Consider the following 20,933-nt stretch of genomic DNA (forward strand, 5'->3'; position numbering starts at 1 on the left):
CATTCTGGCAAACAAGGCAACGAAATCGACTAACCCAGCCTGGCCACCTGGCACCCTGCCCCTGAGACGACTCCGCACTGCAAACTAGGTCTAGGTACGAAAGTACCTTGAGAGTCGGGATTGATCGCATGTGAAACCCGACAGGCGCCAGCCAGCCACAAAGTCATCTCGCAGCCCACCAAGCACACACAATTCGTCAAGGAAAAAGAGCATCCTTGGCTAGGTTCTCTTACTGTAGAATACCTAGAACAGGGAGGGCCACGCAGGGTAAGCAGCCGAGACCTATGCTGGGTTAGGCTGTGTAGACGCCACCTACCTACCTAGAGGTACCTAAACCTTTGACAACGCTATCCACACGCCGCATCAACGCTCCACTCCACTGTACACCTCTACCAGGTATGGAGGTATTTGGCCACCACCGTCCACCATACACACACGCCTGTCTGCGCTCTCCTCACCTCACCGGGAAAAGCGTACTCCCTCCTCCCTCCTGAAATGCTGGACTCACCTGCAGGGGCATACCGGTAGTACAGTACGATACAACTCGAGGGGGGGGAAAACAAACTACCTAACTGGTTGGCACCTGGGAGCGTAGTACGTGAATTGCGGATACTGCTTGCTAGGACAAACCCTGACGAAACTGAGTAACAGAAACGACACCACCCTCGTCCATTTGATCTGATCTTCCTGCCTGCTGCCACCAAAAACCAAACAACAAATCCAGTCGACCAGGGCTCGGCTGCTCCTCCACCTCCACTTGATGCTGACGCTACTACACTACTCCGTACTATTACCACCACCACCCACCACTCTATAGTACTAGTACCGGACCTGGCCTCTTCCCCTCCGGGCCCATGAGTGGAACTTGGAAACTTTATATTCTCTTTTCTGCTTGTGTGTTTGACTTATGATATACAGGACACTTGCAACCACCCACAACCGGCCCTTCCCGTCCACCGCACCTTTCACTCCGGATCCGCCAGAAACCCCTCTCGGCGAGAGCGAAAGCCAGACGAACAGACAGATTGACTGACTGACAGTTAGGCTTTCTCGCCTAATAAAAAAAAATAGGTGAAAAAAGCAACCTCTCCTAATTAATAAAGAGAGGGACCACTTTGCAGCATCTATCTATCTACCCGCCTACCTGCCTGCCTTATCCACCGACCGAGCTGTCTTACCGACCACCCATCGACTTTCTCCCACCCGACGACAATCCGTCCAATCCCACCTACAGTACCTGCCTACTTCCAACCCACTCACTCACCTTACCTGCCCGCCCCCTTGGGCGCGAACCGAACCCTTTTGGACGATCGATTGGATGACCACCTATCTGCTTGATTAGCTTGCCGCCCTACCTTTTAGTCTCCTTCCAGAACTTTTTTCGAATGCGGGCACATTCGAGGGGTTGTATGCTGCACGCGATCTTCTTTGCATCATCACTCTTGGATTTTGGATTGGGCATTACCAAAACCGCCCCGCGCCGCCAACCACACCAAATCAATCGCTCCTACCGCGATTGACTGTCGCTCGTTCAACGCGGCCCGAGCCTTGCTGCCAACGCTCCCCGATCAGTAGTGATTAACGCCGCTCCGAGACATACCGCACATCCCTACTCTTGCGCCCCTCCGAGTCCCATCACGCGCCGGCGCATGCCAGTCGCGCCCATCAGTTGTTCGTCCCTTGTCTTTAGACTTGCAGTCTACTTTCGCTTCAATGAGTAGCTTCACTTTTGCGCCGCCGCAGGCGTTCCAGCCGCAACAAAAAAGTATGCGCAACTAAGCAATCTCATGCAGCCGCCCGACTCTCCCAGTCCAAACGAACATTCTTGATTCGATCGATCGATCCTTTCAGATGATTCCACTTGGCATATTCTCATTGTTAAGAATCATGGACGACTTATCTAACAACCACTATTTCACTGGCAGATTATGTCTTTGTCGATGAGCACAATCGCCACAAGCGACTCAAGGGTAAGTTTTTTTTCCCCCCGTGATTATCACTTGTGAAGTGTAAATCCAAATGGGTGTCGTTCATTTCTTCCCTTGTTTCCAGTAGCTAACTACCAAACTAGTGATGAGAGCATGTGGTATGTCATGACGCTACCTAAAACGTCCGAGCACAACGCGACGGCCACTTGGCTCCGTAACGTTGATAACGAAGCCTGAACGATCCACTAACCTTGTTCCTCCTTCAAAAGAGGGCTGCCGACGCCGGAAAATCAAGTGCGATGCAGCAACCAGTGCACAGTTTCCCTGCTCAGCATGCCGTAGGCTAAAGCTGCATTGCGTCCGCCCAAATGGCTTCGATGGAACCTCAGCCGATGGCCAGTCCTACGAGACTATGGCTGGAGACTATGAGGATAGCCCACCACAGCAGTCACGGACTGCCCAGCAAAATATACAGCACATACTCACAACGCCTGGTTCCCTGAAGCCACCAGCAGCAACATCATATGTACCGCAGACGGCGTACTCTGATGCATCCCCGGGATCCATATATGACCCTTCTCGATATCAGGATAGCCAGTCGCCTCATGGGGCCCTATCTTACAGCACATTGAACACTCCGGTTGCTGCCATGGAATCTGCATTTGGGTCTCATGATATGTTTCCTAACCCACCGGCGCATAGGCCTACAATTCCCCATTCTCCTCCTGAATCTTATAGCAGTGGAGATCACGGCTCTGATCTTGCAGATTTGCTTGGACCTCTTAAGCTCAACGAGTTCGGAACAGGTAAGATTAAGGCTCTGATTACTTATTTTGAAATTATGCATATCTCATGAGCAACTTCCTAACATGACCTCCAAAGCCCCGTATCTTAACAACAAGATGCGGCCGAAACAGCAAGAAGAGGACCCCGTGGTAGGCGAGGAAGACGACTATAAGAGCTCACTGCCTCCTCTTCCCTCTGGACCAGGTCTCAAGATTCGCATCCCGCCTGAGCTGATGCCGGATGATGACACGGCTCTCCATTACTTTGATCTTTACTTTACCCAAGTTCATCCTTATGTGCCTGTCCTTGACAAGGCCATGTTCTTGGACCAATGGCATAACAACCGCGAGTCCCTCTCGCCGTTGATTTTGGAGGCTGTCTTCACCGTCGCTGGTCGTCTAGCCGACGAGCCTGGCGAGGGCCAGCAGTGGCTGGCACTAGCCACACGGCATCTCGACTCGTTTATGGACGTTCCACGACTGAGCACACTGCAGGCGCTTCTCATTGTCATAAAGGCAAGGGAGGCCTCGCCGAAACGTGGTTACTACTTTCGGTCATGGATGTCCATCGTCCAGTGCGTACAGATGGGCAAGGATTTGTCTTTGGACGATCACTATCAAGATCACCTGGCAGGGAAGTCATGCGGCTCGGGTCCCGCTGAATGTCTGATGAAGACACGTATATGGCAGACCATCTTCATTATGGAACTGATGATAGGTTCGCCTCAAGGTGAGCAAGTTTCTGTAGCAAATTAACCTTCGAGGACGGCTGGCTAACGGACCACGATTCGCTTTACAGGCCGATACGACTTGGCTGTACAGGAAGATACAGTGGACCTACGCATCCCACGTCTCACTCCTGGTGTGGATGATAGCGAGTATCATGTTTCGCGAAATATCACCTACCTGTCGCGCATAGTATGCAACGTGGCACGTGCGAACCGCTCGTATGGTCGTGTTCGCAGAAAGGTCAACCGAGATTGGGCTCTTGAGCCAGAGGTCGCACAACTTACGTCCCTTTCGCACGCGTGGTTGAACGAATTGCCCTCAGATTTGGCTGTCAACTTCCCACCAGACGGATCGCCTCCTTGGCTCAACTCGGCCTTCATCGGCAACATGCACTCGTACTACTACCTCAGCATTATCATGCTTCACCGTCCGCAACTCCAGTTGCTTGATCCCAACGGTGCTGATGGCCAGTGGAAACATCACATGGTTGTCTGCTATTCATCAGCGAAGCTGTTGTGCAGATTGGAGGAGGCCATCATAAGATCCTATGGGATTTCTGGGTTACAGTCTATGCAGCGTGGAATTAACTATACCATATATTGCGTCTTGACATGTATCATTCTTCATCTGGTAGGTCGGATTTCTGCTGTTGCCTGCTGGCACCCGGGAACTGCAGTGCTCAACATTAGAAAACTAGATGAAAAGAGAAGCAGCAACTTGGACTCAGCGCTAACAAAAACAATGTACAGGTTGCCATCACGTCGCCCGACCCGGACCTGAACACGGATGCCCGCGAGTACTTCACTCGTCATATGCGCATCTTGGAGCGTTGCATGGCAGCCTGGCCCATGCCTGAAATGCAGAAGCAGATAGATGCCGTGCGTGAGGCCTTCTCGGCCGACATGCGCAAACCGTTTGTTCTGAAGCCGAGCTTCCCGTATGGCAGCCCAGCGACTACGCACTCGACACCGCCACGTTCGGTGGCATCAAGAGCTGGACCCATGGATCAGTTGTCGCAGCAGTCTTTGCGACTTCCTGGGCAGTCATCGCAAGTCAGTTATGCCAGCCTTCCAATGTCCCCTCCCACATCAGCCGGGCCTGGAGACGGCACAGGGAACTCTTCACCAACCGCTCAGGCCCTGAGCTATATGTCGGGCACCCCTGGCTCACAGGCAACTTCCGCTGCTCTGCAGCAACAGCAGACAATGTCGATGGCGGACCCATCGGTAACTGCTTGGAATCCCACCAGGTTATTTGAGTAAGCAACAATTTTTAGTACATGCATGAGGGGGTTTTTTTTTCACAGATGTTCGATTGTTCTCTGAACATCTGGAAAAGATCAAACAAGAGCTAAACATATGCTAACTCTGATGCACAGTCAATGGAACTCGACCTTTGGTACGCCCCAACCCCAGCCCATACCTACATCCATGAGCGCACGAACTCCGTCTCTGAACAATGTCCTTGTCTCCCCCATCTCAACAGGCGCCAGCGAGGTCCCAACACTGCAAGATATTCAAGCTGCACAAGCGACCATGACTGCAGCCAATTTACACCAGCATGCAGCAGCCGCGCAGACCTATGCCGCCCAGGCACCAGTTCCCAATTTCGTCACGCCAGCCATGTGGCAGGAGTCAGTGGCGAGCGTGTACGAAGGCGGGATGAAACGTGGCTGGGATTACGACGCTACCGGAATGGACATGAAACCTCATCGGACATGATTTGGGAGTATCCATGGAGTACCCCCAAACCCTCGGCGCTTAACTTAGATTCATTATAAGGGCCCGGACCGAACAAGTATGGCTATCCAGGGAACTGACGGCCGCCACCCGATGGTGTTGCCACATCCATGACCGGCAACAGGGCCTCTTCGACATGGCTTTCATCAGCCATTCACTGATCGGCTTCTTGACCGACAATGGATAACCGCGGAATCTGGGACCGGTCATGCCCGGCTATGGGGATTGCGTTATCGGGCTGAATAGTTTTCCGTGACAGCATTCTTGCCATGGAGGGACCATTGGTCTATATCGACTGCCGAATATTCCGAGGTCGACTGGATGGAAGGATTGGAAAGCCTACTTCCGATGTACGAATTATTGAACGGATGATTACAGTGACGAAAATGAGGGGATGCAATGTGTCTTGCTCTCAGCCACAAGGCGAGACTTCACATGCCCCAGTTGCTCATTCCGTTATGAAGCTTGATGACTCTCATGGAACGAGACATGACTTTATATCTGTATAATTTATCGTTGTGGGCTTATGAGACATGTGGGAAGCGACGATATCTTGGGTCGAAGAAAATAATTTGTAAGATAACATACATGGTGGTGATGGATGATCCAGGTACATTTTTTGGATATGATTGGTCTTTGGCATTTTCCTTTGTTATCTTCTTGCCCTGGGGGGCCCGGAGCCCTCGTGTGGTGCGTATATATTTACTCCTGACGTACACGGACGGCCGGTGGATTTTTTATATATATATATATATTTTACTTCCTCCATGCTCCAGTAACGTACACGAATTTTGTTAAGTTCTGTTAGCGACTCCGGCGCTCTGCAGCGGCAACGACGGCGTCCCAAACCCAGGCCTCCTTGGCGTCGTTTGAGGTCTCGCGGATGTTCAACTTTTTGATAGGCCTCCGCAGCAGGCGTTCCCATATGGTGACGTTGCCCTCGGCGGACGCGAGCCTCTTGTTGGCAGGGGCGGCAGCAGCGTCTTCCACGACGGTCCAGTTGACGAGACCGAAGCGTTCGTTGGTGGGGGACAGGCGGGCCAGCGGTAAGGCGACGACCCTAGGCTTGCCGTGGAAGTTGAGCACGCCTACCTCGACGACGGCGTTGGCGGGAGGGGCCTCGGCGTAGCGCCTAAGCAGCTCAGGGGAGGCGCGGGCGAAGCGCGGCAGCCGCAGCCGCACAAATGCCACCTGCGGGTTGGTGGAGAATAGGGTGAATGCCAGGGGAATCATGGCGCATGTGATGACTGGGTAGGGTGTTTTTGTGGTTTAGTTTCCTGTTTTATGTACTATTTTTTTTTTTTTCGTTCCCCTGGAGTGAAGGAAGAGTAAAAGGGCAGCTTTATGATGTAAATGATGATAAAAAGAATTTTATATCAAAAGAATAAGGTAAAATGAAAATGGGATGTTTCAAAACGACATAGGTAAAATGATGGGCCAACGTACCTGCTGCTGGCTTCCACAAGGGCTCGCCGCTTCGGTACAGTGCCGGGGCGATGATGACTACTACAAAGACGGCGCCTATGAGCATGGCGAACTTAAGCATGCCCAGGAAGGTGGTCCGAGCCGCACCGCCGTGGTAGATGACTAGGCTCTCTGGATAGAGGAAGCCTGTGTGATTAGAATAAAAGTAAACGACGGGTTAGCTTTTATCTAATTTATTTATTTCTTTCTTTTTGAAGAAGAAGAAGAAGAAAGTTGATAATAACAGTAAGGGGAGAGAAAAAAAAAGGCTACAGGCACCGAGTCCTGCTGTCTGGCTGTTGGGTATGAAGTGCAAATCTTACGGGCAGCCTGCTTTGGTGCATCTTGAAGCCGTGGAATGGATTTGCTGAAGCTCCGGGGTAGTGCTACTACTGGTGATGACTTTACGGCGGTTGGGCGTATTGACCGAAGTATACTTGTGCGGCATGTCAGGCGTGGTGTTTGATATATCAAGCTTGATGAGTAGAACCGTGCTGTTGTTGGAGGTCGCGAGGCTGGCCCTGCACGGCATGAGGATCTCGTGGCCAGCAGGAGAACATCTACTGCCTTTAACGGCAGCAAACGTGGCTGCAACATCTCAATTAAGTAAGGTAGCTTCGATGTCTGTGTTGGTTGACTGAAAAGAGTGGTGTTTGATATGTTACTTTGGGTCGTTTGCATGCATATTATGTTGTTTACTTGATTGATACAAATGGGATCGTAATGAGAACAATCTCATCGGGAACCTTCTCTTGCCTTAATTGACTGTGAGAGAGAACCGACAAAGGCAGAAGCTGAGATTTGGATTACAGTGTCAATTAAACAAAGTCTTACCAAAAGCACTGTATAAACACTTTCCAGTTTCGCAGACCCACACAGTCTACGCCGTCTTCTCCTTTAACCACTCCAGCCACTGCTCAACAGACCACCCCGAGCTCACCTCATTAGCAACGACACCGTCCAGGATGACCGTGGGGCTGACGTGCACGCCAACCAGCCTCGCCATCTTGACGACGACCTTGAGGTCGGCCGTGACGCCGTTGCCGCTGTTGAGCGACCCGTCCTCGCCCGGCTTGTCGCTGATCTCGAGCAGGCCGTAGACTTGGTCCTCTTTGACGCCCGCCGAGTCGGCCGCGAGCCGGGCCAGGCGCCGGTAGGTCTGGTTGCGCGACTCGTTGACGACGTTGACGTCAAAGTAGTCCTTTTGCGCCGCGAACAACGCCCCGCTAAAGTCCCAGAACCGCGAGGGCGCGAGCCGCAGCACGGCCACGGCCGCCTCGTGAACCAGCGTGCTGGACGGGTGCCACGGCTGGATTTGCTGGCGGAAGATTATCTGGATCTTGGACGCGAGCGCTGGGTCTGACTTAAGCTTTGGGGCAAGGTCGTTGGCGACAGTTTTGAACATTTCTAAAGTGATGTTTGTTAGTCCGGATGGTAAGTTTATATGTATATATATATATATATATATATATATATATATATATATATATATATATATATATATATTTATCAGTTATGTTTTGCTTTGATATCTGGGCGCTTCATACTGGCCGAGAAGGGGCACACGTAGTCGAGGTAGACCTCAATGGTGTGTACTCCGGCGTGCGGGGCCGAGCTTGCTGCTGCATCGCCGAGGGGAAGCCTGTGGCCGCTGAATTTGGGTGGAAGAGCCATTTTGAGTTCTGACGAGTCTTGTTGCTGGGTACGAGATCGACTTGGTCCGTATAAGACCTTGGATTTTTTTTTTTGCCAGTGGATTGTGATGTTACTGTTAAGGCAAACAAAACTGTCTCGATTTACCTTCGGCGGATGTTGACCCAGAAGCTTCTAATAGCGAGAGGTGGTGGGGTTGCTGAGTGAGCCAATTCATTGAGGCAGTGACGCCATTGCATACTTTCCGCAAAGATGGTCGTGCATGTGGCTATTCACTTTGATAACGTATAATAACATAACTTTTTTTTTCTTCTTTTAGAAAAGGGTTTCTGATCGATTCCACACTGTCAATTGTTTTGTTCACAGATACTAGCATGCACGACTTCTGTAATACGGTCTTCCCACAAACAATCCAGCATCGGATGGCTCGGGAGGATAGGTGTTACATGTACCTACCTGATGGTATATTCACCGTACAAGTACAGTTGACAAAACCCCTCAACAAAAAGAAGCAATTCTTCCATTTTAGCCAGTGCTCGATCGGTTTATGCAGTAAGATGCATATATCTTCACAGATCCCCTCAACGCCGCGCAGCTTTTGACTGGCATCTCTCATAGCAGCTTCACATGACACGACATCAAGAATCAGGCGGGGCAATACATGACTAGATCTATCGGTAATACGTAAATGCAAACACAACTCCACAAGGTTTGCGTTTGATAAATCTATCATCATCACAACAACTTCCTCCATCAACCCACCGTGTTCTTTGCAACAACACCCCTCGCAAACTCCCCAAATGTGATCCCCTGCTTGATATCAACCAGATCACCGAGGTTCGGCTGCGTAAAGACGGCAAGCGTGTTGCGCCCAACCCTCTTCATGTCGTCGGTCCTCGCGCCCCTGACAAAGTGCGGCACGGCCTTGAACTTGCCCTCTGTGATCCTCTCGAGCGCCTCGCCCGTCTGGAACGCGATGCAGTCCCGTGGGATCTTGACCTGCACCGTCTCGCCCGTCCGCGACCGGATGTACAGGCCGGCGCGCGGATCCGGCGAGGCCGGGAGCTCGTCCAGCGCCTTGAGCGGCGACGCCGTCGGGATGCTGCCGGGCTTGAGCCCTACCGCCTCCTCGTCCACGAACATGGCAGACGTCAGGCCGGTCAGGCACCCGTGGTCCAGGTGGGTCGCGCACCAGTCGTCGTCCTCACCCTCGTCGGCACCCGCCGCCGCACCGGCCTCCCCCTCGGCGGGGTAGTAGTGCAGTAGCCTGGCCTTGGTGGTGGTCGAGGTCCTGACCATGTTCTCCAGGTACCCGCCCGCCGGGTAGCCGCTGATCTCCTGCTGGGCGAAGCGGTCGCAGGCCCGAGCCACCAGCACGGCGACGTCGATGATGGTCTGGCACAGGCCCTCGACGGCCGGCTTGAAGCCCGGGAGTACATCTTCGGGCGGCCACACGTTGGGCGACAGGTACTCGGGGAAGTTGTCGGCGTTGTACTCGGCCGTCGGGGCGGCGCAGTCTAGCGTCCGGTCCACGTAGAAGGCGCAGTTGGCGTAGAAGGAGCCCTTGAGCGCGTCGGGCTGGCCGTTTTTGAGCGTCTCCTTGCCCAGTGACCAGCCGGTCAGGTATTTTGCCTTGGAATTTTCAAGATTCTCTGTGTATTCCCGTGTCAGTTATGACGAGACATGTGAATATAGATGAATATAGATGAAAAGCGGACAGAGCCCCCAGGTCATTAATTCAAAAGACTGCGACTTCAGCGCCAAAAAAAAAAAAAAAAAAAAAAAAAAAAAAAACCTACCCAACTCTTTATCTGGCAGGTTACCAAGATACGACGAAAATGAGAGAGCCTGGCGTCTGAGGTTGTGAAACTCCTCTGGTACATCCTTGACTACCAATATGCCCAGCGAGTCTGGGCCAAAGGCTTGTTGGAGTGTCTCTAACGAGACGGAACCTATGTTGAAGGAAGCAAACGGTAAAAGGTGTCAGCGAGTGCGCTTTGTTACACATCTACCAAAGCAATTGTAACGATGGGACTATATGGCCTGTCGCATAAAAATATAACCTTTGGCGAATACAAGTGAAAAGTAAATGCGCAAAAAAAAAAAAAAAAAAAAAAAAAAAAAAAAAAAAAAAAAAAAAAAAAAAAACGGGACAGGGTCACTTATACCATTTCGAAGCTCCTCCAATGACACTGTGACAGCCTGTGCAATAGGTGCTGGTGCCATTTCGTCTGATATTTCGATTTGGACAGAGTCTCTAAAGATGTCCGTCTTTCTATGAGGACTTATTGAAACAAAGAATAATAGGGACTTAAAAGTACTCGAATTACCAACTAAACAATCACGTATCTCTAGGTGTGATAAAGTAGTAAAATTACACGGGGGTCACCCCTCCCAAGCAAGAAGACGACTGATCACCTGAGGGGGGTGGGCATTGCATCAATGTGGATGGATGAACCGTTCGAGATGGGGCCCCCTCCAATGCAGGGTAGGATGTGGATGATACGCATATGAACGGAGGGAGATTCTCCACACTGTGGGCAAGTGGAGAGCTCAACTGAGCTTGATGAGGTGCCTAAGGTAGGTTATTGGGTACTTGCATCATTCTACATTCAATCCTTAACGTCAACCAATTAGCCCATCCAACCCCAAGACGAATTGCCCGCAATATTATAATCCCTCGAAGGGGGGGGATCAAGACGTGGCAATGGTCAAACCATTAACATTCAAGGGCGACAAGAAGCCCAAGAAGAGAAAGCGCCCCGCGGCCGAGGACAACAACGACGATGCGCGATCTTCCAAGCAAGCAGCAACCGGATCGGCGGCGGCCGCTCCAGAGGCCGTCGATGAGGAAGCCATGGCAAACGACGACAGCTGGGTGTCGGCCGAGGCGGTAAACGACGTCTCGGGTCCCGTCATGTTTGTGCTGCCCACGGAGCCGCCGTCGGCGCTGGCCTGCGACGCCGCCGGCAAGGTCTTTACCCTGCCCATCGAGAACATTGTCGACGGGAACCCGGCCAGCGCAGAGCCCCACGACGTTCGGCAGGTCTTTGTCGCAAACAAGATTGTCGGTACCGAGAATTATAGGTTCAAGGGACATCACGGAAAGTGAGTTGGCCGTCTTCTTAAACCAAACTTATACCTGCTCCGTCATGCAAAACTAAACTACCGTATTCAACGAGTGGTGCATTCGCTGACTTTGAGGCGCATTTTATTCTCTCTTTTGCAGGTATCTCGGGTGTGACAAGATGGGCATACTATCGGCAACCTCAGATGCCGTCTCCCCGCTAGAATGCTTCGTCCTCATCGCGACGCCAGACACCCCCGGCACGTTCCAGGTGCAGACGCTGCGCGAGACCTTCATCGCCGTTAAGGAGCCCAAGGCCCGCGCCGCCGCCTCCTCGACGTCCTCTTCCAAATCGGCCAAGGCCGCCGCACCCGAGGTCCGCGGTGACGCTTCGGAAATATCCTTCGAGACCACGCTGCGCATCCGCATGCAGGCGCGCTTCAAGCCGCGCATCAAGGTGTCCAAGGAGGAGAAGGCAAGGGAGAGGATCAGCCGTCGGGAGCTCGAGGAGGCCGTGGGCCGGCGGCTCGAGGATGACGAGGTCAGGCTCCTGAAGAGGGCGAGGAGGGAGGGCGATTATCATGAGAAGCTGCTCAACCTCAAGATCAAGAGTAAGCACGACAAGTACGGCTGAGATGGAGGAGAGCGTCAGGTTTTGGGAGTTTTGCTGTTTTGTGGTCGGGAAAGGCGTCGTGACAGTGCGACTTGTTATTAGCATGTCCTCGGGTTTATTTTGTCTACTACCAGCGCTGCTATCATGAGCCCGGTCTCCAAGCCTTGATCCGGCCATCCTCGCCTGCGGTGAAGACGACACGCTCTGCATCGAAAACACGGAATGCTCGCACGACTTCGGAACCATGAGCTCCGGGCAGCCCGACGGAGGAATTGGTGTCAAAATTCCAGGTTGCCCCTTTGGAGAAGTGCAGCAACTCAAATTTCTCTTGTCTGTTTTTGTGTTTAGTTTGTCGCCTGATCAGCTTGCGGTTCTCTGCTGGCAAGTGGGTGGGTGGGTATAGGGAATGAAAGTCCAGGACAGAGGACTGAGGAAAGAGGACATACTCCAGGAGACCAGCCCCCAAAACTGCCCCAGAAGCACCGCTCGGGTCGGCCTTGGGCAGAACGTTGGCGATGTACTGACATTGGGCGACCTGACGCATGTCCCCAAAGTCGGCAGTGGCGACGCCCTTGTCCTGCTCCTCTGCGAGGTCGAAGAAGGCGAGCTTCTCGTCGTGCGAGAGGGCAAAGACCTCAGTGCGGTTCAGGAACCCGGCGTGGTGGACCGAGGCGCCGTGGTTCAGGGTCTGGACTATTACCTCGTCTTCGTCTGTGACCCGGAGGTCGTAGACGTTGACGAGGCCGTCGGTTGAGCCCGAAAGTAGTGTGTGGTTGTCGGCTGGGTGGAAGTTTAACTGGATTTTCATGTCAGTCACACTTGGCAAACTGGAGGCAAAATAACCTGCAACGGCTGGGTTTACCTCTGTGATGTCGTCGCTGTGAACCTCATTATATTGGATCACGGGGGCTGACTGCGTCCGGATGTCCCTATGGTATCGGTGTGTCAAAGACTAGAGTACAATCGCGAGGTATATATATATATTTTTGGTTAGGAAACCACTTAGCAACTAACCAGATAACGATTGAAGCTTGGTTGTTCTCATATTCGGTTCCAACAGCAACCATATTGGCACCGGGGCAACACGCCAGTGAACCAATGCTTGTGGGAGCCGTTCCTAGCCAACAGGATAACAAATCAGTATCAAGTGCGGTTGTGATTTGTGTCTTTTCTTCTGACTATCTACTAGTATATAGATGAAAAAAAAAAGTAATATGAAATAAGGAACAAAAAAGGAATCCCCAGTCCGGCGTACCTATCTGTCGCGTAACCTGACCCGCACCCGCCCTCAAGTCCCAGATAGCCACAGTCCCATCGGATCCCGCCGTGCATACGGTCGACTGGGCTTGATCAAAAGGGGAGGCGACGGTGATGTTGGCGTGGGGAGTACGCAAGGTGCGTATGGCGCCCTTGCCGCGCAGGGCCGAGGGGTCAAACAAGGACAGCGTCTGGTCCGTCGCTATGGCTGCGAGGCCAGCATTGAGAGGGAAGATGTCAATGACATAGGGAATGTCACTGCTCGCCGGGGCGGCGTAATGGTGTTCGTCTACGTTTGTTAAGAGGTACATTGGTTGAGTTGAACGGGTTGTAAAAAGCAAGGTGAAACAGTGAAGTGAAGGATTTTGGGCTTGAGAATTCGAGCCTAGTGTGGGGATGAATAGTGGGATGCCGACGGTATAGTGAAAACGGACGGGAGGTTGATTGGCAAGTTCCGGTCAAATTAACTGGCAGTTCTTAGCTTTACATCTTTGTTCCAATAAGCCTCCAAGTCATCGCAGGCAAGAAATTCAAAATAACAAATACACATGTTGCCTGCCCCGAGTTTGCAACATGAACCCATTTTCCCAATCAGCTATATTAACCTTTACCAATTCAGGTACAGCCAACACCTGATTGTTCCCCAGTGTGTATGTACCGTGGCAGTTCATGAACAAAATATACTGTGATAAAACCACTTTCATGCCCGTACCCACACAGTGCCCGTGATTTTACCCGTCCGCTTGTACCTTCTCCATCACGTCAGTGAAGTTGACACCTTAGCGACTGCAGCTAAATCGGGTCCATCACAAACGGGGTTTGGCTCAAAAGACTGACGCATGTTAATAACTGCCTGAGAACACCGTTGCGCCCTCCACAGACAAAGACACAACCAAACTATACAACAATGATGCGGCGACATATGTGATTTTGATAACCTCTCGTCCCGACACCAATTTCGTCATGGGCCGTGTCATCCTGTTTCTTTTCGGTATGTACCAAATCTAGCTCCATCTCGTACATATTTCGAATATGTATGTAGGTGGGAAAATAATGCCAATTTCGCGGGATAAGGCCACTCATCAAGAACAACCTTGTAGCACTCCTACACAGCCTGCCACTGATCATCGGCGCCGAGGTCACCCATAAAACACAAGATCAACATGCGGTCGTTGCTCAGGCAGAGATAGCTTCCGGTGGAGGGGATGGTGGCCAGTCCGCCACGGCTAGGGAGCCTGGTGCGGACCTAGTCGATGCTGCCGTCCACGAACTTCGAAAGATCCAAGGCCCTGCTCACAACAACCGGAAGAAGCGGCCCGGGTTTTTTGGTGTAGTCGCCCGGCATGTTCTGGGTGCCCTGCCAACCTTTCGCTTGACTGCGCCAACGCCCTCGAGCTCCTCGAGAGCTCCCACCGGACAGCTAGCCGAGGCTATCAAGTTGCTCGAGGAGTCAGCTGGCAAAAACAATTCCGATGCTCTATATCTCCTCGCCGAGATGAGCTTCTACGGCAACTTCTCCCACCCAATCGACCTGCCCCGCTCGTACAACTACTACCAGCGCCTGGCCGATACCACGGGCAATAGCTCCGCAATGTACATGGTTGGTCTGATGTACTCGACCGGAGTCGGTCGTGCAGTGGAGTCCAATCAGGCCAAGGCTTTGCTCTACTACACTTTCGCCGCCCTCCAGGGCCACACTCGTGCCGAGATGGCGGTCGGCGCAAGACACTCGGCAGGGATCGGCACGCCCAAGAACTGCGAGCAGGCATGCAAGTTCTACAAGCGGGTGGCAGACAAGGCGGTTGCCTGGTACCGGTCTGGGCCTCCGGGTGGCATGAGCTGGTCCGTAGAGTCGCATCGGATTTCCGATGACTTTGGCGGTGTATACGGCGAAGGCGCGAGTGTTTCGAGTGCAGGCATCAATGGCATCAACGCGCGCAGCCAATTCAATGAACATGCATCCATCGCGGACATCATCGAGTACCTTGACTTGATGGTCCACAAGGGCGACTTCCAGGCGTCTTTCAATCTTGGACGTATCTACTACGAGGGGCAACGAGGTCTAGATCGAGACTTGGTAGCGGCTAGGAGGTACTTTCGCAAAGTAGTTAACAAGTACTGGGTGAAGGGAGGTGGTGTCATCGATAATGCGCCATCGCAACTCGAGGTAGTTGCAAGCAAAGCTGCAGGGTACCTTGGCAGGATGTACCTTAGGGGAGACGGAGTCGAACAGGACTTTGAAAGGGCCAGATTCTGGTTCAATCGTGGTATCAAGCTCGGCGAGGCACAATCACAGTTCGGACTAGGGATGATGCTTTTGCATGGCTACGGCCAACCGAAGAACCTTGCCAGGGCCACCGAGTTATTGAAGGCCGCTGCTGGCCAAAACCACGCATCGGCAAACGTGCAGCTAGGAGCTCTGTACCTCGACCAGGGCGGTCCTGAGGACATTCGCGCTGCTAATGACTGTTTTGAGCAAGCTGCTCGGTATGGAAACATCGAGGCGCAATACTACCTCGCTGAGATGATATCTCACGGCGTGGGTCGCGATAGAAGCTGTACCCAAGCGCTGAGTTTCTACCGAAGCGTAGCGGAGAAGGCTGAGCCAGTTGTGTCGTCCTGGCTAAGCGCGAACCATGCCTACGAGGATGGTGACATCGAGGCTGCGTTCCTGCAATACCTGGGAACTGCCGAACAAGGCTACGAGAAGGCACAGAACAACGTGGCATTCCTCCTCGACGCACAAAAGTCGTTGCTGCCACTCCCAGACTGGCTTACGCGCAAGTCGCCGACCCCCAAGCTACTACAAGACCCCTCGCTCGGCCTGATATACTGGACGCGCTCCTCTCGCCAGGGAAATATCGACTCGCTGGTCAAGATGGGCGACTACTACCTTCAGGGGACTGGAACGGAGCCGGACGTGGACAAGGCGGTCCAGTGCTATCAGGGTGCGGCAGATTACCACCAGAGTGCCCAGGCGCTTTACAATCTCGGCTGGATGCACGAGCATGGCATCGGACTCGACCAGGACTATCACCTCGCCAAGCGTTACTACGATGAGGCACTCATGACAAATGATGAAGCTTACTTGCCAGTTACTCTCGCTCTTTTCAAGCTGAGGGCGAAGAGTGCATGGAATACCCTCACCAACGGAGGGATTAACTCGATTCAGGACGAGCCTGGTAAGTTGCTAATTGGTGTATTGTATTTGCTTGGAACGTTTCAGACTTGGGACTAATTCACTTGCCTTTCTTTTTTGTTATAGTACAAGGCAAAGACTGGTCTTGGGGCGAATGGGTGGCCAATTTCCTAAGGGAAGATTATTTTTTCGAGGATGACGCCCACTTTGACGAGAACTTTGATCACACCATGCCAGGTGGTGATGCGGCGTTGCCAGCCGAGTTGGACGAGGGACTCATGGAGACGCTCATCATCCTGGGACTAGCCGCAGCGCTTGCGTTTCTTGTTTACTACAGGCAGCATCGTCAACAGCAGCATCGGGAGGAGAATGCTAGGAGGTTGGGTGCAGCGATTCAACAGCAGGCACTGCAGCAACAAGCAGGAGTAATGGGAGGAGCCGCAGGAGCTGGAGGACATGTTCAAGCCGATGACAGAGGCGTATTCCCACCGCCGGATGACCCTGAGTTTAGGCAGTGGGTTGCTGGAGGAGTTGGCCATTAGGCGGGGGATATTGAGACCAATTGTACATGATGACATTATGGCTTTTCATTCTAGATTTTGCCTTGTTTTTCTGGAGGTTATAACATAGCAGTCGTGTCTTCACCTGTGAAAAGACTTGGATTTTGTTGAACAGAAAGACATGAGGCATCTTGTACTGTCCTGGTAAACATGACCAAGGAATGTCTAGAAATTATCACCTATGTTACGCTTTTCTAATTATGCAGAACTGAGTTGCGCTGTACAATTTCTCGATGGATCAATTAACCTACCTTACCTTAATTACCTTACCCTACCCTATCTGGTGCAAATGTACCGTGTATACTGCCCCTCCTTGTGCTTAGCAGCACAGTGTGAAGTTACGTCGGCTGGTACGCAGAACACTTCAAAGTCCTTACCTGGGCAAGCTGGGGTACGTTTGCATGACGAATAATGCACCATTCTCGCAAAACGTTCAACGAACAAATTGAACTAATACGTGGTATATCCCAATGGAGGCCTCACCGCCCCACTGGCTTTCAGATCTGTGACACATTCACCAGCAAATTTCTACGTTGGCGATTGGTGGATCAAAAGAATAATGAACACGCCAGCTGCTAAGCGGCGACGCATCGAGGCGACCAAGACGCTTAGGAAGCCGTTCCGGTCACCACTCATATCTCGGAGGGGCGGTGACAAGGAAGAAGCCAAGACCACCGGTTCCGAGGGGGAGGGCGAGGAAGGCCAATCATCCAAGGACGCCGCGGCTACGAACAACAGGACCAACACGACTACAGCAGCAGCAGCATCGTCGGTCGGCGCAGCATCATCACCGTCGCCACTGCGCACCAAGGTTCCCAGGAGGTCGGTCAATACCCGGCAACCGTTCAAGTCGCCGTCAGTTGCCGTTTCTTCCTCTTCTGCTGCTGCTGCCGTTGAAGCTAAAGCTAAAGAACCCCGGCCAAATCCCGATACGACAACACCAGACGGGACTAGCAAGGCGGGGCCTTCGTCGCAAGTCGCGGCTGGAGCAGCAGTTCGGCCGTCTGACGAGCAGCTAAAAAGAGCAAACGGCGACGCAGCGGGTGCTGCCGCGGATGGTGACGATGAACTGCGGCATCTGATCGCCAAGTGGAAGGCGGCGAGCCGACTAGCTGCGGAGATGGTGTTTGATATTGCAAAACAGAGGGTCGACAGGTAAGTGATTTTTTTATATTTTTTGTTTTTTTGTTTTGTTTTTTTATTTTTGCACGGCGGGGCCTATTTTCTACCATGAGTACTACTATGGTGTTTTAGTCGTTTAAGCTTTTTTTTTTCCCCTTTTTTTCTTTTCTCCGCTTGCTGCTTGGCCCGTGATTAATCGCTTATTGCCCCCGAGCGTTTGTGCTTGGGGGATTTGGGACAAGCTGCAGCGCGGGCGGACCTAAAGCCTGGAGACAACAGCAGAAAAGTTGGGACGAGCCGGCGTCGGGAACGAAAGGATCCGACGATGGAGAAGGGCGAGAACTAGGGGGTGAGAATTACATGTATGATCACTATGGAAGCAGCTGCGACGACAACCAGCGTGTTTCCGATGACGATTATGAACCAGCTGTGAGTTGTTTGGATATTTTGATCTTACCTGCTTTGAAGCAGTTTCCCCACCAGAAACCTTACTCTCTCGTGTCAGCCAGCGATTGTTACTAACCGCGAATGGTATCCGTGTCGTGACAAGTTTACTATTGGCACGATGCTCAAGACTATGAACATTGACCCTGCCATGCTCGGATACAACGAACACGAGGATGCGTGGATTGACTAAGTTCTATCGAGGTTGGGCTATTTCTAGATCAAAATGGTCCGGGGAAAGCTTGTCAACGCCCAGTGTCAGAATACAGTATCACTACTTACAGTAGTATACTTTTTCAAGTGCCTTGTCTTGCTTGTCATGGATGTCAGATTCAATCATGACAAAAGGGGAGGCGGGGCCCTTGTGAGGTATCCATAATTCCCGGGAGCCATCAAAGCTTGGCATACGCTAAATAGCCCGCCCATTTGTTTGTTCAAACTGAGATATGCAGGAACATGCCAAGGTACGACGAGACTTATTTTTTTTTTCTCCTCTTTTTCTTTCTTCCGCTCATTGTGTTGTTTGTATTCTAGTTTTCTGTTGTCATTTCTCTATTGACACTTTTCGCCTCAAACAAAAAAAAGTTATTTTATTTCATTTTCATTCGTCCCATAGTCTTTCTTTTTCCTCTTCTCTTTTCTCCCGGCTCGCCTTCGCATGAAACAGACTCTGCTACGGCGCATGGATCGGTGTGGGTTCCTGGACGGTGCTTGAAACGCTTCGCTATACTCAGGGCACGACTACTATGGCAGGAACTTTGGTCCCACCCATTTTGAATGAGAACCAACGGCACACCCTACCCGGGATGGTATTAAGGAGGGATTCCTGTTCTTTTCCTGCTTCTTCTCTTGCTGCCTCCCACTTTTTCCACCTCAAGTCGAAGTGGCAAACGCAATGCAGCCTTGTGTGCGTTCAAGTGTATCGAATTGATGCAACTGCGACTACGGGACATCCATTTCCGTTAGGGGCAGGACCCGATCGACTGAACTGACAGTTTGCTTTTTTTTCCCTGTCGACCTTTCTTGTTTCCAAAGTAAATTCTTTTTTATCTTTATTTCTCTTTACCAGTGTGGTCTTAAAACTTTTTTTTATCCCCCAACCGCCTTTTTCCTCCCATAATTGGTTTCTTGGCATTTTCCGGAAAGACGCAGTGCGTTTGGGTCCTAGCTTCTCCCTAAGTTCCATCTCTTCGTCAGTCGATCCACCAACAGCTCTAGATACTTTTAGAGCAGGTGCCATCCGGCGACCTAGTTCAACTCGTGACGCCATAAACTTCTTTCTTTTTTATTTCTCAAAGCCCCCTTTTGAACTTGGGGGGAGTTGTCGACACCTGAATTGACCACCCGGACTTTACACCCAAAAAGGTCCACCAACAGCGCCTCGACAAGAAGTTGTACTCTCTCTGTGCTCCTTCGCACACTGAAAGGGTATCATCACTCCCTTCTTCCTTGTCGACAAATATCTAAACATATCCCACATAATGTCCGAAACAATCATTTTCACTCCACTACCCTCTGCAACGGGGACACCACCGCCCGGCTGGGTGGAGGAGAATGGTAGATTCATTCCCTTTTGGTACAGCAAAGTATGTTATCAATAACACTCTCCGGTTCAGTAGTAGCTCACTGAGAATTATGCATGAGAATTCTTTGCTAACAAACATATTCTACCCTTACAGACTGGCATCATTGTAAAATGGTCTCTGTTCCTGGGCATATTCGGCCTCCTCGGCTTGTACCTAGGCTTTGGCTATATGCACGCTAAGAGCCGCCTCAAGAAGGGTCTCCTGCCCATAAAAGGAACGAGATGGTTGTGTAGTCGAGCACAGCTGGCGAGGGTGGACCCCAAGTACTCGGTCGCCGCCCAGACTCAAGGGTACTACACGTACCGGCCAGAGTACTACAACATGCAGCCCAACATGCCACCCCCGCCTCCGATGTACGATCCCAGCGCACCGAGGCCCCCAATGTACGAAGGACCGCAGGGAGGCAGCAAAGTCGATCCAAGTCAGGCTGCCGCCGCCCCCCCTCATCCCGCCGCCCCTCCATACCCGGGCCAGCAGCAGCAGTCTGGCGTTGCGCCTCAAGCGCCAGTTGCAACCAATCTCACGGGGAGCAACAATCCGTACAATGGCAGGACATGATGGTGTGCAGAGAAGGGAGCATGGTAGGGCTCACTGCCGCTATATGGGGTGCCGGGAAGAATTGAGGTCAAAAAGCAGGGAAACCAGATGCAAATGTGTATACTTTTTTCGAAAGAGTTCTGTTTGGCATGGCGAACTGGGTGGTTTTTGAGATGTCTGCCTGGACAGGGTCCGGCTTGTATTCATATTGCGTTATCCTGTATACCTATGACGGATCACTTAACGACTTATCACGATGCTACTAAGGTCCTGGTCTGTGAAGACACGTCTGACTATGTTGATTACGCAT

At 51.8% G+C, this 20,933-nt stretch overlaps 7 protein-coding genes across 7 annotated transcripts; 4 read left to right on the forward strand and 3 right to left on the reverse strand.

Annotated features, from left to right (window-relative positions):
• Nucleotides 1-336: 336 nt before the first annotated feature.
• PgNI_00387 (uncharacterized protein) lies at nt 337-7,350 on the forward strand. Its single transcript, XM_031120468.1, has 11 exons — nt 337-594; nt 652-1,765; nt 1,926-1,970; nt 2,072-2,086; nt 2,198-2,734; nt 2,811-3,443; nt 3,513-4,072; nt 4,192-4,700; nt 4,821-6,431; nt 6,631-6,792; nt 6,969-7,350. The coding sequence occupies exons 2-9, from the start codon at nt 1,714-1,716 to the stop codon at nt 5,161-5,163; spliced, it is 2,694 nt and encodes an 897-aa protein (XP_030988157.1). The 5' UTR covers nt 337-594; nt 652-1,713; the 3' UTR covers nt 5,164-6,431; nt 6,631-6,792; nt 6,969-7,350.
• PgNI_00388 (uncharacterized protein) lies at nt 5,986-8,461 on the reverse strand (the record flags this gene model as incomplete). Its single annotated transcript, XM_031120469.1, has 5 exons — nt 8,193-8,461; nt 7,586-8,052; nt 6,969-7,212; nt 6,628-6,792; nt 5,986-6,428 (listed from the first exon to the last, which is right to left on the reverse strand). The coding sequence occupies exons 1-5, from the start codon at nt 8,317-8,319 to the stop codon at nt 5,986-5,988; spliced, it is 1,446 nt and encodes a 481-aa protein (XP_030988150.1). The 5' UTR covers nt 8,320-8,461.
• A 590-nt stretch (nt 8,462-9,051) lies between these two features.
• On the reverse strand, nt 9,052-10,524 carry PgNI_00389 (uncharacterized protein; the record flags this gene model as incomplete). The annotated part of the gene is made up of 3 exons (XM_031120470.1): nt 9,052-9,950; nt 10,098-10,250; nt 10,467-10,524. 3 exons carry the CDS (start codon nt 10,522-10,524, stop codon nt 9,052-9,054), a joined length of 1,110 nt encoding a protein of 369 aa, XP_030988151.1.
• A 401-nt stretch (nt 10,525-10,925) lies between these two features.
• PgNI_00390 (uncharacterized protein) lies at nt 10,926-12,352 on the forward strand. Its single transcript, XM_031120471.1, has 2 exons — nt 10,926-11,406; nt 11,528-12,352. Exons 1-2 carry the CDS (start codon nt 11,006-11,008, stop codon nt 11,997-11,999), a joined length of 873 nt encoding a protein of 290 aa, XP_030987020.1. The 5' UTR covers nt 10,926-11,005; the 3' UTR covers nt 12,000-12,352.
• PgNI_00391 (uncharacterized protein) lies at nt 12,121-13,693 on the reverse strand (the record flags this gene model as incomplete). The annotated part of the gene is made up of 5 exons (XM_031120472.1): nt 13,234-13,693; nt 12,993-13,095; nt 12,841-12,907; nt 12,425-12,774; nt 12,121-12,310 (listed from the first exon to the last, which is right to left on the reverse strand). Exons 1-5 carry the CDS (start codon nt 13,544-13,546, stop codon nt 12,121-12,123), a joined length of 1,023 nt encoding a protein of 340 aa, XP_030987019.1. The 5' UTR covers nt 13,547-13,693.
• Nucleotides 13,694-14,059: 366 nt separating this feature from the next.
• On the forward strand, nt 14,060-17,113 carry PgNI_00392 (uncharacterized protein). Its single transcript, XM_031120473.1, has 3 exons — nt 14,060-14,226; nt 14,336-16,417; nt 16,501-17,113. The coding sequence occupies exons 1-3, from the start codon at nt 14,199-14,201 to the stop codon at nt 16,914-16,916; spliced, it is 2,526 nt and encodes an 841-aa protein (XP_030986851.1). The 5' UTR covers nt 14,060-14,198; the 3' UTR covers nt 16,917-17,113.
• Nucleotides 17,114-17,371: 258 nt separating this feature from the next.
• PgNI_00393 (uncharacterized protein) lies at nt 17,372-20,881 on the forward strand. The gene is made up of 5 exons (XM_031120474.1): nt 17,372-17,789; nt 17,879-18,485; nt 18,607-18,964; nt 19,866-20,086; nt 20,180-20,881. The coding sequence occupies exons 4-5, from the start codon at nt 19,982-19,984 to the stop codon at nt 20,642-20,644; spliced, it is 570 nt and encodes a 189-aa protein (XP_030987344.1). The 5' UTR covers nt 17,372-17,789; nt 17,879-18,485; nt 18,607-18,964; nt 19,866-19,981; the 3' UTR covers nt 20,645-20,881.
• The last annotated feature ends 52 nt before the right edge of the window (nt 20,882-20,933 follow it).

The sequence above is a fragment of the Pyricularia grisea genome (genome assembly GCF_004355905.1).
Source record: "Pyricularia grisea strain NI907 chromosome Unknown Pyricularia_grisea_NI907_Scaffold_1, whole genome shotgun sequence".
Taxonomy (NCBI): domain Eukaryota; kingdom Fungi; phylum Ascomycota; class Sordariomycetes; order Magnaporthales; family Pyriculariaceae; genus Pyricularia; species Pyricularia grisea.

Coding starts and splice junctions, on each gene's coding strand:
- PgNI_00387 (XM_031120468.1), top strand. CDS start 1,714: ATGAGTAGCTTCACTTTTGCGCCGCCGCAGGCGTTCCAGCCGCAACAA. Junction 2,735..2,810: donor GCTCAACGAGTTCGGAACAG/GTAAGATTAAGG, acceptor TGACCTCCAAAG/CCCCGTATCTTAACAACAAG. Junction 4,073..4,191: donor CATGTATCATTCTTCATCTG/GTAGGTCGGATT, acceptor AACAATGTACAG/GTTGCCATCACGTCGCCCGA.
- PgNI_00393 (XM_031120474.1), top strand. CDS start 19,982: ATGTCCGAAACAATCATTTTCACTCCACTACCCTCTGCAACGGGGACA. Junction 20,087..20,179: donor TTCCCTTTTGGTACAGCAAA/GTATGTTATCAA, acceptor CTACCCTTACAG/ACTGGCATCATTGTAAAATG.
- PgNI_00390 (XM_031120471.1), top strand. CDS start 11,006: ATGGTCAAACCATTAACATTCAAGGGCGACAAGAAGCCCAAGAAGAGA. Junction 11,407..11,527: donor TTCAAGGGACATCACGGAAA/GTGAGTTGGCCG, acceptor TCTCTTTTGCAG/GTATCTCGGGTGTGACAAGA.
- PgNI_00392 (XM_031120473.1), top strand. CDS start 14,199: ATGGGCCGTGTCATCCTGTTTCTTTTCG. Junction 14,227..14,335: donor TGTCATCCTGTTTCTTTTCG/GTATGTACCAAA, acceptor ACAACCTTGTAG/CACTCCTACACAGCCTGCCA. Junction 16,418..16,500: donor CTCGATTCAGGACGAGCCTG/GTAAGTTGCTAA, acceptor TTTTTGTTATAG/TACAAGGCAAAGACTGGTCT.